The sequence below is a fragment of the Crocuta crocuta genome, unplaced genomic scaffold (genome assembly GCF_008692635.1).
Source record: "Crocuta crocuta isolate KB4526 unplaced genomic scaffold, BGI_CrCroc_1.0 scaffold546, whole genome shotgun sequence".
Classification (NCBI taxonomy): Eukaryota; Metazoa; Chordata; class Mammalia; order Carnivora; family Hyaenidae; genus Crocuta; species Crocuta crocuta.
Genome location: NW_027527441.1, coordinates 4,712,367 through 4,727,754, shown reverse-complemented (window position 1 = coordinate 4,727,754; position 15,388 = coordinate 4,712,367). Strand labels below are relative to the sequence as shown.

Below are 15,388 nucleotides of genomic sequence, written 5' to 3'. Positions count from 1 at the left end.
AAAACTTGTTAAATCCCCTTTATTTCAGTAGGCAGAAGACTTTTTTTCACTGTCCTGGCTGAAAGGGTTCTTGTTGCCATGGAACTGGAAAAAACAAACCACAAAGATTTGAGATAAGTTAACCCTGCTGACTAATGGCACATAATAGTATAGTGGAAGACCTGAGTTAAGTTAGAACCAAGATATTAAGAGTTCAAACTGCACATCTGCTCTTTAATAGCCATGGGATCCTGAAAAGGTTATTTAAGGCTCTCCAAGGAGTACTTTCCTTATCTGTAAAAGAACAGTAATATCTCTACATCCCTCTTAGATATTCTCGGAGATTTAAATGGAGTAAAGGAGTCCTGTGCCTCACACCCAGGGCTCACTTAGCCCCTTCCCGTAGTTCAATTTATGGTGCTGAATACAAGCATCATGAGCAAAAACATCAATAAATAAGTCACAGGCTTTTCATACCTTTAGAAGGAGGTAGTTCCTGAAAGCCTGAAAGGTGAACTCCATAGATTATTTGCACTCATGAGAACTGAGTGATGTGTTTATTGCCTAATACTTTTAGAGTTACTTTTGAATAATACAATAGGTAGATAAACTGTTTCTTTTTTTAAATTTTCACTTGATTAAGATAACCAAGGAGGTTAACAATGAAGGTTTCTGAGAATCAAAACTGGACTTGATTCCAGAGATATCTTTTTAATCATCAAAAACAGCTTAATTATTAAGAACACAAGAAAGCTTGGGGCACTGGGGAGGCTCAGTCAGTTGAGCACCCGACTTCGGCTTAGGTCATGATCTCATGGTCCTTGGGTTCAAGCCTCGCATTGGGCTATGTGCTGACAGCTCAGAGCCTGGAGCCTGGTTTGGATTCTGTGTTACCTCTCTCTCTGTCCCTCCCCACTCATGCTCTGTCTCAAAAATAAATATTAAAAAAAATTTTTTTTTAAAAGAACACACAGAAGCTCAAACTGAGAACCTTTATGAAATTCAAGATTTTCTACTTCTGAAATGAAAAGTTCCTACTTTAATAATAGGTTTGCCACAGCTATTATGTTTTGCATGTTTATCATTATAGCAGTAGGAGTGTATCAAGTTAATCAAAAAGGAAAAAGTACATGGGGTGCCTGGGTGGCTCAGACCAGTGAGCACTGACTCTTCATTTTGGCTTGGGTCACGATCTCACATGGGATGGAGCTCTGTGTCCGGCTGTGTGATGATGGTGTAGAACCTGCCTGGGATTCTCTCTCTCCCTCTCTCTGTGCCCCTCCCCTGTGTGGGTGCACTTTCTCTCAAAATACATTTAAAAAAAAGGGGGGGGGAAGGGCAGTCATATACTTCCCCACTTCCACTCCTATTTCTTTCTCCTCTCCTTTATAGTTTCTCTTCAGGTTCTGTTTTAGGTGAACAATTTACAGTCCTGTTTAAATTCATTTGGTGGGCCAGGTGGGAAGGGAAAGACGCACAGATGATTATAATACCAAATAATACTCCCATGCCATATCATGTGAGAAACATGTACAAATAGTACAAGAGGAACAGTCACATGGGAGAATGGTTAAGAAGTTCAATTTGGTCTCAACACAAAGGTGGAAGTGGTGGGAGATGAGGCTGCATACACTGTGAAGGACCCTGCATTCCAAGCTAAAATATTTGGATTTTATCCTATGGGTCATAGATTGTCAGTGGTAACTCCAATGTAGTATTGTGGTCAGAGTTTAAAAAATTTTTTTCTTTTATTTTTGTTAAGTTTATTTTGAGAGAGAAAGGGCACAGGGGGGAGGAGCAGAGAGAGAGGGAGAGAGACAGAGAATCCTAAGCAGACTCTGTGCTGTCAGCACAGAGCCAGACTCAGGGCTTCATCTCACAAACCATAAGATCATGACCTCAGCCAAAATCAAGAGTCAGATACTTAACCAAACGAGCCGCCCAGGTGCCCCTATCATCAGTTTTTTGAAGTTTATTTATTTTTAGTAACCTCTACACACCCAACATGGGGCTTGAATTCATGTCCTTGGGATCAAGAGCTGCATGCTCTTCTGACTAGCCAGCCAGGAGCCCTGAGAAATAACTTTTTAATTTGAAAAAATTTCTCTATTTAAGACCTTAAAACATGGTTAACTTTACTTATGATATACATTACCTCTGATGGTAGAATATTGGGGTGTTAGTGGATAATTTAGTTTTTGCAGAATTATTAATCATTGTTTTTAAAGTTTGATTTAATACTGGTATATATAAATTTTAAATTCATTAAAAAATTTATGTTCTAATAATGACATTAAAAACTTTTTTTTTTGGTTTATTTTTGAGAGAGGCAGAGCGTGAGTGGGGAAGGGGCAGAGAGGGAGGGAGACAAGGAATCTGAAGCAGGCTCCAGGTTCCAAGATGTCAGCACAGAGCCCAATGTGGGGCTCAAACTCATGAGAACCTTGAGATCGTGACCTGAGTCGAAGTTGGACGCTAAACCCACTGAGCCAATCAGGTACCCCTAATTATGACATTTTATAAACAGAATTGTGCTTAAAAGAAAAAAAATTCAATTTCTAGTGGCAAATTACTAAGTTGTTTCATTCACTTATGCCCAAATATTATATTAGAATACCAAGAGAAAGAGGGACGACTAGGTGGCTCAGGTGATAAAACGTCCCAACTCTTGATTTTGGCTCAGCTTATGATCTGAGGGTCATGGGATCCAGCCCAGTGTCGTGTTCCATGCTGAGCATGAAGCCTGCTTAAGATTCTCTCTCTCTCTCTGCCCCTCTACCCAGAGCTCACTCTCTCAAAAACAAAAAACAAACAAAAAAACCCAAACAAACAAAAAACAAAAAAACAGAAACAAAATCAAACCAAGAGAAAGGTTGCATTATCAGATTGAAATCTCTTTTCCAAACTGGTTTTTTACTTTTTTCCTCTACTTATCAATGTATTTTCAGAGTAGGAAATCTGGGAAATATAAAAAGCACTCTCCACAATCCTGATTTTATTACCCAGAAGCAGACAAATTAAAATGTTGGTGCATTTCATTTCAGTATTTCTAGGCATTTTTTAAAGCTTATTTATTTTTGAGACAGAGCAAGTATGGCCATGAGTGGGGAAGAGGCAGAGAGACGGAGAGAGAAAATCTCAAGCAGGCTCTATACTGTCAGCATGGTGCCCGACATGGGGCTAGATTCCACAACCCTGGGATCATGACCGGAGCCAAAATCTACTTAGATGCTTAACCGACTGAGCCACCCAGGCGCCCCTAGTCATTTCTTTATTTTCACAGGAAAATTTATATGACATGGTTTTTAAAACTGTCATTAAAAATATTTATTTATTGATTTATTTTTATGTTTTATTTATTTCTAGGAGAGAGAGAGACAGCATGAGCAGGGGAGGGTCAGAGAGAGAGGGAGTCACAGACCGAAAGAGGCTCCAGGCTCTGAGCTGGCAGTCAGCACAGAGCCCGACGCGGGGCTCGAACCCACGAACCGCAAGATCATGACCTGAGCGAAAGTCGGACGCTCAAACGACTAAGCCACCCAGGCGCCCCTAAAAATATTTATAAACTCTGTGATTGTTGCATTGTATTTTGCAGTATGGATTAACTATAACTTACTTAACTATTTCCCAAAGTTGGGTTTTACTAAAGGACATTATTTGTGATATTACTAGTCTTTGACGACTAGATTCCCATGTGACCACATAATTGAACTGCCTAAGATAGGAATAAGTCTACAAATCTGCACAGAAAAATGACTGCTATATATATCACCATCTGTTGTAAGTTCCATTTACATAAATGTACAAAGATAAAAGTAAAAACTCAATAAAGTGAGCATTAAAACTTATAAAACTCACCGTAAGTCCAAGGAACTTGTGGAAGCACACCTGAGTCAGGAGGATAAGGGTATACAGCTTGTGGGAACGCTTGATGGGGGGCATACTGTGAAAAAGTCGGCGGCTGAAAATTGTAAGAAACAGGCATTTGAGATTGAAAATACCCATTCACTGGCACAAAGTCATTTGCTTGTGGCTCCCCAGAAAAGTAACCAAAATATTGAGAGTACAAAAGATTATAATGTGCACTTTGGACGTTACTTGCAATTGCAGTCAACATGGCAGGAGGTGGCTGTACATCATACGATGTTATCCCCTGGTATGTCTGGGTAATGGAGCTGCCACTGCTGTTGCTGTAATGATAAACACACAATGCGTAGTAAGGATATGAAGTTCCAAATGGATGCTGAGAAGAGTTATATATTGGGGTACATGCAGACTGTGGAAGTTCATTCCTACATGCTGCAGCATTCTCAGTTATGACTTTTGAATGTTCATTAGTCTGTTCAGAAAAAGAGTGTTCTGCGGTTTGATTTACATTGAGGGTTATGTCCCCAGATGCTCCAACAGGTATAGTATTGGGACTCAATGTATCCTTCATGTATTTTTCTTTTAACTCAGTTTTTGCAGGCTGTGTTTTATTTACTTGCAGAACAGGAAATTTGTCCTGGATGAATTTGGATTCTGAAGGATTGGTGCATGCAGAATTTTTAATAGATGAATTTAATATGTCATTATCTTGAAGTTCAAAAACAGTGTTACTGGTTTCTAAATTTGTAGGGATGTCCCTAAAGACGCCATCTACACTTTTTTGTTTACAACTTGCAAAACAACAATCTTTATTATCACTCATTGCTTCAGTAGCACTAAAATTCACATCCCTTTTCTTCATGCTATTTAAGTTTCCCTGTTGTCCAGTGAAGTCTTCTGAAGTATCGGATGAAATATTAGTTAAGTCTATTTTGCCCTTTGACTTTGATGTGCAAGTGTCTTTTAAGTTCTTTAAAGGTAAAAGTGAGCCAGATAGTGATCTTTCCATTTCAACCTTTTTTGGAGATACATGGTTTCTTTTCAGATTGTCAGATGAACTTGGTCCTATTTCACTTTCACGATGAGATCTTGTAGTCCTATTAAGTGTAACACATATACACAAACAACTTGAAATATACAGAGTCCCCAATTTTAATATAAACGTGTATTTGAATTTTTTAATTTAGAAGAATTCTTAAGATTTACATTTTCTCTATAAGCAGCAGTACATGTGTATTACTCCTTTGCTTTGAATTTAGATACTTTTCCTGCTGAAGGTGATATAGTCCACATTTCAAATGTATTTCTAATACATTTTGAAATATATACAGTGTGGTCAATGTTGTAATTATTTCATGCATTGGACAATTCCTGACAGAGGCGTTTAGAAGTAGGTAACTATATCCAATATTTTTCCTGTAGTTTTGCATATATATAGATCCAACTGTTGATGGTTTTCTTCACTTGTAAATGGTTATATGTAACTGATGGAACTACCAGCTGTGCCCTGCTCCTGCCCCAAAACCACCTGTTGTTATCAGGAGCTACTAAGGTATTTTGTCTGTTTGAGGTCGTGAATAGGAAACACAGACCTCCAGAATATCATGCCAATTTAATATCCTTGACATTTATGCCTAAATTTAGATAATTTCAAGCAGGCTCAAGGAAGCATTCTCTAGGGCAATGTCTAGAGTCAGATAGTTAATATAAGTCCCCAGGATAATTATATTTTTTGGTGTCTCATCAAATTCTTTCGACTGCATGTGGAAAAGAACATGTTGAGAAGAAAAAAGTAATTATTCCTCCCCAGTCAAGAGAAATTAATTATTGGCCTGTAATCTATATATCCAACTCATGAAGCTAAAAGCCCTATATTTTCCTTAATTCAGCCTCTCCCAAAGGCATTTGAATGACAACCTACACCATCATCCAATCCCATGTCATACTTTGATGTTCTGCAGAGTACACTTTGGACACACATCACACTCCAATGATGTTTCACTGATGTCTCAACCCTACAGATTGAGAGCAGCCTGTATGGTCACTCTTTTATACACTCTATTTGAGGATCTTCTTCCATGAAGACAGCACCCTATATTAACCTTATCTTTGAACTTATTTTCTGCTATGTGAGACAAAGTTTGATTCTCTGAGTAGCAAATACCACCTATAGTTAGTTACCAAAACTAAGATGATTATAGAGGTGGTTTATGTTAACCCTTTACAAACCTATTCATCTTTATGCCACTACACAACTATTTAAAAAGTCTAGAAAACTATTCTAGAAATGTAAATAAAACGTGTATTGAAAGGGGCGCCTGGGTGGCTTAGTCGGTTAAGCGTCCAACTTTCGCTTAGGTCATGATCTCGCGGTTCGTGGGTTTGAGCCCCGCATCGGGCTCTGTGCAGTCAGCACAGAGCCTGGAGCCCGTTTCAGAGTCTGTGACTCCCTCTCTCTCTGACCCTCCCCTGCTCACGCTGTCTCTCTCTCTCTCTCTCCTAGAAATAAATTTTAAAAAATATTTAAAAAAAATGTGTATTGAAAAAAGCAAAACGAAGTAAAACAGAAATGAGAATGTTCATCTTTTCTATTCCATATTACTCATTCTCTTTCATAAAACAGAAAAAAAGGAAAAAATGAAGCTTGTTATAAATGGAAAACCTTACAGAGCTGAATGAAATAAGAGATGGTCCACATGTTGAGTGGGGTCATTTCATGTCAAAATGAAAAAATATAAACAACGCAGTGAGTTTTTCATAAAAATAATTTAAAGAACTAGCCTTTATTTTGAAATCCTATTCTTCCTATGTGTTAAAGCATCCTTTCATGAAACAGTACTGTATGTACATATGCTTGTTTATGGTCAAGTTCCCACTTAGTAATGTAAGTTAGCAATTTCTATCTTTTAATCAATTTTGAAATCTGATTGGTCTGTAACACAAGTTTAAAAAATTCAATCTAATCACTTCCTATTTTATCTCTTTTTATTCAACCAGTTACCAATCCCCATCAATTCTTTAAGTAATATCTGTCAAGTATGAATTTTACTTTCTTCCTCTTTAAAAAAATCACTCTTCTTTAACTTACTACTTCTATCTCTACTCAGAACTTCCTTAGCCTTAAATCACTGAAAAAATACATTTCACAGGACATTACCCTTTAATACTTACAGAATGAAGTTCAAACTCCTTAAATCTTAAAGCACTGTATAATCTGAAACCTTATATTACTCCTAACTGTACTCTTGTCCACTGAGTTACATGTATGATCCAATGAGGTATATAAATAGAGGTGTTCCTTAACATGTGCTTTGTTCTGTTTGGTTTTTCTTCATATAGGGCTGCTGGCAACCTACCTGGAATCCTTGAATGCTGCCTTTTCTCTGTTGATTTTTGTGACATCTTTCATGTCAACCTATGTTTAAAAGTTACAAAGTTACAAAGACATTGGTAATGTTATAAAATACAATACAAATATATTTTCATTACACTACTTACAATGGCTTGTTCTGTCATCATCTAAAATGCACTGTCTAAAACATTCATTAATGATCCTCCTCCCTTCAAAAACCAGTGATTCTGCTGGACTTCCCTGAGTCTTTTTTTGTTTTTAATTTTTTATTTATATCTGAGAGAGACAGATAGCGTGAGCAGGGGAGGGTCTGAGAGAGAGAGGGAGACACAGAATCTGAAATAGGCTCCAGGCTCTGAGCCAGCTGTCAGCACAGAGCCCGACGTGGGGCTCGAACCCATGAACTACGAAATCATGACCTGAGCCGAAGATGGATGCTTAGACTGAGCCACCCAGGTGCCCCTGGACTTCCCTATGTCTTAAATGTTTGGAGAAACTTTTTGATATAAACAATTTATAATATTTTTTATCCCCATATCTTATAACAAATCTTGGGGCCCATTTATCACTGATTTTTAAAAAAATATATATTCTTTTTAGTAGACTAGTTTTTAAGCTCTATTGTTAAATAATTATCAGATATGGACTTCTTAAAAAATTTTATTTATTTAGAGAGAGAAAGAGTATACATGCAGGGAAGCGGCAGAGAGAGGGACAGAGAAAATCCCAAACTGGCTCTGTGCTGCCAGTGCACAGCTTGACATGGGGCTCAATCTCATGAACCGTGAGATCATTACCTCATCCGAAATCAAGAGTTGGATGCTTCACACACTGAGTCAACCATGCACCCCTAGACTTTCTTAGTCTGCAAAACAGCACTCTCTTCTAAGCCTTGGATGACTTGCTACTTCTAACTGTGCTCAGAATCTCTACCCTTTAAATCACTGAAAAAACACATTTCACAGGACATTACCCTTCAATACATACAAAGTTCAAACTCCTTTTGCCTATATAAAAGACATTCTATAATCTGAAACAATATTCTTCTCCATCTTTAGCTTACTACTTGTCCATTAAATTTTTGTTACTTAATTTGAAACTCATTTCTCAAATAATGTCAATAAACATTGTGTCTTTGCTCGTATTATTTTCCATAACTTAGATACCCCTCTTCATTTTAACCTGCATCAGATACCAATTTTTCCTAATCTAAGGCAAGGCTTTGGCTTATGCTCTTCCATGAAATTAAAAAAAACGTTTCTTTTGTTGCTTTTCTTCTCAGTACTTACAACACCTTTTAAAGTATCATTCTCATTTTACTCTTGATGTGGAGTATTACTGTTGTTTTGGAAGTATGCTTACAAACTGGTTTACAAACTGGTTGTTTCCTATAAACACAGTGAAATAAATGATTGGTTTCCTGGTTTCCAGAACTGGTTTAACAAATACAATAACAGTAAGCTGAGAAAAAAAATCCTACTTTTCATTTTGTAAATGGGTTTCTCTTCTGAACTGAAATTCACAAAAAATTATCTTAAGAGAAGCCTCTGAGGGTAGAGTAGAGGCAAGTATCAGTTTATTATGGGTGCTGGAGCTAGAGTGCCTGATTTTATATCTGAGCTCACCCATTTACTAACTTTGTAATCCTAGGAAAGTGATTTAACCTTTCCATGTGTCTGTTTTCATACCTTTACATAAGGTAATAACAGTACCTACATCATAAAGATTTTGTGAAGAATAAAGAGTTAATATTTGTGCAATCGTTAGAACAGTGTCAGGTATAAAATAAATATTTTCTGTAATTTGTTAAATAAAACTTGTTTATGTAGGACTTCTTGTAACTCCTTCATAATCATCTATTTAAAAATATCTGTCCTGGGGTGGCTGGGTGGCTCAGTTGGTTGAGCATCTGACTCTTTTTTGGCTCAGGTCATGATGAGCTCATGGTAGTGAAATTGAGCCCCACATCAGTGTGGAGCCTGCTTGAGATTCTGTCTCTCTTTTTCCCTTCCTCCCTCCCTCTGACCCTCTCCCTCCCATGCATGCTCTCTCTAAAGTTAAAAAAAAAAATCTGTCCTATTTTTCCATGTGGATGATAATGGTCAAGAATACAGGTTCCATTAGCCAATTTTTAATACTTACTACATTAAGTAGAGCCTTATTATATACAATATATTATATATTATTGAGCTACCTAATAAATTACTAACTTAATCACATTCACATTGGACTACTCCTTAAAAAGTTATATAAATTTATATTCTTCCAAGAAATGCTTTATAAATTACAAAAATTTAATTGTAAGTTTAAAAGTAAATATTTGCAAGGTATTTCTCATATATAGAATCATACTACTTTATAAAGATAATAAAAACTGTTAAATCCAATTTTTTAAAAAAGTAAAGTCTATGCCTATTATGGGGCTTCACGGTCAGTGAATGCTCCACTGACTAAGCCAGCCAGACACCCCTAATCCAGTTCTTTAGTTAGTAAATTCATTTTGCAGGGTAACATTTAAAGCATTCTCCATTTTTATCAATCTGCAAACTACTTGTTTGAAGAATACACTTGTTTTCAAAAATAATACTTACATAGACTCGTTTTAAAACATTTTTTACCTTTTGTTTTTTACAGCTGGAAACAGTAGTGTCTTTCTCTTGTTCCTGAGGGTCTTCACATTTGTCTACAGTGATAGATCGCTTTTTAGAAGAATTTGAAACAGTTTTCATTATGCACTCTGAAAGTGAGGGCACCTTCATATAAATACTAGATTTACTGATACTCTTACTAGGTTTTACATGCCCATTTGTCTTTTCTTTTCCCTGTGGTTGGGAAGTCTTCTTTCTGTTATGTAGCATTTGGCACAGAATAAAGGAAATGGTTAATTCAGCATTTTTAGTACATATTATCTTCATATGTTCAATAGTTTTCATGACTTTCATAATATGGGCCATTTTCCCTAAATCTTTCCGAGGGGCAGCCATTATATTTTTGAGCAGTGTAGAAAACTGGTTGTGGCTGTATTCCAACTCTGTCATAGTGCTTCCATAATTTATGGAGGCTATGTATGGCACAAAGTCAATATACGTGGAAACGGAATACTGAGACTTCTTTACAAGTTTTTGTATTTCTGTAAGTTCGTGAAGTTCTCTTGAGAGCAAATGAAGAGCATATGAGCAATTAACAGCCTCACTATATTTGTAAATAATATCCAGATCTTTCTTAAGTTCAGAAATAGCAGTCTCTATGACTTTCCAAAGGCAATCTGTTGAGTTACCCTTAAGAAATGAAAAAGAAGCCATTTTTTCCTGGCAGTGAACCAGCTCAGGAAGAAGTGACAAATCAAACCAAAGCATACCTCGAAATCTCTGTTTGTCTAGTTTCTTTGCCATTGAGTTTTTAAGAAAGTGAACAGTTTCTGAAAGCATGACGATTTCAATATAGGTTTCAACAGCTTCAGGCTTTAAAATTATGGCCCCATGGTTGTGGTTTTTCACCATGTCCAAAACGTTTTCTTCTGTGATAAAAATGTTATCTATGTTCTCTTCTTGCAGTATCTGAAAGTATTTTTTTAAAATTTCTAGATGTTCGGTACATCTCAAAGTGAGTTCCTGTAATTTCTTAGAGTCTGCAAATTCAGCTTGATCTAATATTTCACTAATACAACAGATATCTGGGTGTGAAAGCAAAGTACTATTAAACCCACAGTTTTCTAGGGTAATTGGTGCTTTGTTTATTAGATCATCTGACTTTCTGGAAGCAATCTCCATATCCTCAAGCCCAATATTAGAAATTTGTTCACTGCTTAAATCCTTAGACAACGTATCATATATCTTTTTCAACCTAGAAAAAGCATACTGATTCATTTTGAGTAGCATTTCTTTATTCTTCTTTCCTGAAGATTTTTTGCTGAAAGATTGCCTCTCCTCTTTCCAAATAAGGCTTTTTGCAGCATCAAAAAAGATATGTTCCAGACCATAAAGAGAGATTTTAATACTTACTGCCTCACTGCTCTTAATAAAATTAACTTTTGAGGTGATCATTTCTATGATAATCCACAAATGGTCTTGTTTTCCTGGATAGGAATCAACTTTAGGAGAGTCCCCATTCATACCAATCAGCTTTAAAGTACTTTTTCTTAAGGCTTCTAGGTCTCCTAAACTATCTCCAAAGTTAACTCCACAGGTAAATGGGACTGAAAGAGAAAAGTCAAAGCAATCAGAACAATGCTTCATTATTGCTTCACACTCATTAATCTGTCGTTTGTATTTTAAGAATGTATAGTATGAATTGTTTTCCCTTTTGGTTTCTTCAAATAATTCAATTAACTGATCATGATAGTTTTGTAACTCACAGAATGCATTATATTTCAATCTTCCTTGAAAAGCAGGATAGAAGTTGGATTGTTGTTGAAATCCACGTGGGCCACCAAGCAGCTCACTGTACAGTGTTTCATCATACCAAAGCAAGCTTCGGTATGTTGGTTCACCTCCTAAGAGCCTTTTTTTGTTTTCAACGAATTGAATAGTTTCCATCATCATCTGGAGTTCTACCAAGGAGTCAACAGCACACGGTTTTAATTTGTGTCTGCAATTTTTCCACAGGTTTTTTTCTACCAATAGTTCTCTTGAAATCAAGATTTGTTCAAGAGAACATTCTTGTTTTCTTTCAAAAGCTTCAACAAATGAAGGGAGAATACTTTGACAGGCCTTAGTTTCTTCCTCTAGAATCTGCAAAGATGATGTTTCATCTGCCCTTCTCAAAATTTGAGCTAGCCTAGCTGTAAGAGGTGAATGACTAGCTGAGCAATGTTTTTCTTTTAATCCATTCATGTATGATGCAGGCTCGTTCTGAAGAGTAGAGACTTCGGAAGTTTGAGAGTGTGTATGTAAAATAGGCATATGATTCATTCCTATAATGCCTGGTTTGGAATTACATGCTATTTCCGAATGCAATGCAGAGTCAGACTGAGAGTCCTTACTAATTTTAACTCCCCCTTCTTTCTCTCTTTTGTTAAGATGATGAGAAACTGCATTATTTAAAGTGACTGTCTCAGTAATGTTTTGAACACTTAGATGAGAATCAATCAAGTTGCTTTTAATTGTCTTCTCACTTAAGTAGGAGGATTCTTCTAAGATCTTATTCTTTTGATTTTTGTACTCAGTCTTAACAGTGCATCTTTCAGTCATGCTTTTTTTGTGAAGTGAATCTCTTATTTTTTCTGCTGGTTTAACTTTCCACATTCTTCTATCCCAAATGTCTTTCTTTGCCATACATTTTTTTAAAGAACCCTTCATGCTATCTTTTAAGGGCAAATAACTATCACTGGAAAATAGTTTCTTCATTGTATTTTTCCTACAACTTTTACTTTCTTCAGTTACTAATTGTAGACCCAACTCAGAATCCTCAAGAACATGTGATTCATTCCCATCTTTATGTAAGCAATTACTTGAAGAGCATTGTTCTGTCTTTAGAAGTTCCTTTCCATTACATCCTGGCTGGCAGTGTGGTACACTGGAGGTTGTTGCAAAAGAATCTATAGCAAAAATTCTCTGTTTATCCAAATAAGATTTTGAAGATTCTCTTTCACTGTCTGTCACTGGAGTGGGTGATAACAATTGAGGAATACTGTTAGAGTTTTTGTGTGTTATCAGAGTTAGATTTAATGGGTCCATAAGGAAGTCTTCTGTAACAGTGCCTGGTGTGGCGCTCTGATTAGGAGCTGTCCATTCTTCTACAGGCAAATTTTCTTCTAGGTTGCCTTTATAACCAGATAAAATAAGATTATCTGGTGTGCAGACATCAACATTTAAACAGTGCTTCTTATCTGATTCTAAAACGGAAATAACTATGTCAGTTTTTACATTTGTGTGCCTTATACAGGTTGCATCATAACTTGTGTCTCTGCTAAAACTTATGTTGTCTTCTTTTATGCAACTTAAAGATACCAAATTACTCTTATTTATTACTTTATTAGTTCCGGAATTGTTTTCTGTTTTCTCCTTAATATTATTATGTACTGAGTGGTTCTCAGGATTTTCATATTTACTAATGTTTGATAAAAACTCTATGCCAATTTGATTTTCTTTTTCAGTTACTTTCTCATCTGGGTAGGATGGGGAAAACAGACACCCAGTTTTTCCAGAAAATGGCTGGAGTTCTGATGATCTTTGATTTCTCATACGGCTCTTGTTATACATGGAGTGACTTGAACTTTGGGATGTGGAGCACAGGGCTAACTGTGATTCAGGATATGCTTGATCACAAAATTCACTCACATGAATGGTGGTGTGACTTCTGGAGACACTGCTGGCCATATTTCTCTTAGAAATGCACTTTGTAATGCTTTCTCTACTTGCTTTGTAAGAGTTGCGTTTTGATACATGAGTTAATGATTTATCCACTTCAAATCCCAGAGCTCTTTTCTCTCCTGGTTTGCTGTATTTTCCTTTTGACAAAACATGTTTAGTGGAATAATATCTTCTTTCAGACACAGAGTTATAACCTTGAAGGTCACAGCTTTCCCAAAAATTATTGCATATTATTGCATATGATTTTGGTAATGGGCCTTTTCTTTTTTCTCCTACTTTAGCTATAAGTTGCAAAGATGTATGAACTCTTCTATGAGCTTTTTTTAAGTGAAGAACAGCTCTGTCAAGTCTTCTGGAAAGACGTTTGCTTTTGCATAAAGATGCTTCACTATTTAGAATATCAAGGACACTCCTAATGTGTTTTTCTGACTTTGAAAAGGTTTTAATTCGTCCTTTGGATAATGAAGAAAAACATTCGGTTGAGTCTGGACTGGTTAGTCTCTTCTTCTCATAAGTTTCACGATGTCTTAAATCCTTATGTGGCGTGTTCTGGTCCCTAATAGGTATATGTTGCTTTCTTTTGCTAATTCTTGATTGTGTGTCCTTTTTACTTCTAATATCATTACAATCAGTTTTTGGCTCTGTCAAGGAACATCTGCTTTCATTATTTAATGCTGTGACATTAGAGGGTTCAGTAGGTCCACTGTTTTGTTGTTCAGACACATGATTCACTTGCGTGTTGTGACTCACATCAAGAGAGATTTCAGACTTATTCACTAGTCCTGATTCTTGCCTTCTATTATCAAATTCATCTTCACATGGATAATCTGAATTTTCACCAGAATAGTGGGAATCCATTTCAAATCCTGGCCCTTTCTCCTCCTCATTTATTTCTGGTTCTGTGGCTTTTGTTATGTATTTGCAAAAATTATATTTCAATGCATGGGATTCAAAAGTGGGACTTAATTCTGGCATAAACGTATTAGTGATTCTAACCTGTAAATCTGGGAGTGAAATTGGATTGAGCTTTGCTTTGTTTTTTTGTGTAGATGAATAAAAAATACTCTTCTTAGGGTAATGCTGATCACTATTCTCCTTTCTTCTGGAGCTTTCCAAAACTTCCCTCTCCCCATTATTGTTTCCTAATAGACCTTCCCAATCAATACGAGACTTCAGAGCCTCATATATGGCCCTAGATTCTTCACACGGATCATTTCTATGGCTATCTTGTTGAATTAGAGAAGCATCATCACACTGTTCCGATCCTACTTCAGTCTTATTTTCCAATTTGAAACTTTGAAGAACTGAGGTATCACTTACTGACTGATGAAATGAGTCACGTAATTTATTGTTATCCATATCCATTTCACAATCAGAAACCTTATGTTTTACTAACAAACCAAAATCTAGACTCTCAGAAGAACAAGTTTCTTTAATCTGGTATCTTTGATGATCTTCACAATTTGTGCCCAATGTAGGCACTGTAGCACCAGCTGTCTGCACTGCAGTACTTAAGGCTACGTGCAATGAAGACCCTTCAACTTCGGGAAATGCTGTGGAAGCCAAATGCTCTACAGTCCCAGTATTTGGAGTATCTTTTTGTTGTATGGCAGTCATACGGTCTTCACTTTCTAATAATGTAGCTTCTGTTGACACCTGTCTTTCCTCCGAACTCAAATTAAATGTACAAAATTCTTCAGAATTCAGGATTTCTGCATTGTTGTAATTTTTATTCTCCCTTCTTTCATCTATATTGGTGTAATTTTTGTTTGTATCAAAGCCCTGCTTCTCCTCTCCATATATATTTTCTCTGTTTTCTGTAGAGAAAGCAATGTCTTCCTTTTCTGTAGAGAAAGCAATGTCTTCCTTTTCTGTAGAC

General features: G+C 36.4%; 1 protein-coding gene across 1 annotated transcript in view; it reads right to left on the bottom strand.

Moving 5' to 3' along the window:
- Positions 1 to 15,388, bottom strand: part of TEX15 (testis expressed 15, meiosis and synapsis associated) — a 57,226-nt gene continuing 41,838 nt past the window's right edge. Inside the window, exons 7-10 of the mRNA XM_077760944.1 lie at positions 9,817 to 15,319; positions 7,203 to 7,261; positions 3,838 to 4,943; positions 1 to 84 (exon numbers count right to left, since the gene is read on the bottom strand). Coding sequence (XP_077617070.1) covers positions 47 to 84; positions 3,838 to 4,943; positions 7,203 to 7,261; positions 9,817 to 15,319 — 6,706 coding nt within the window. The 3' untranslated portion in view covers positions 1 to 46. The remainder of the gene's footprint in view (positions 85 to 3,837; positions 4,944 to 7,202; positions 7,262 to 9,816; positions 15,320 to 15,388) is intronic.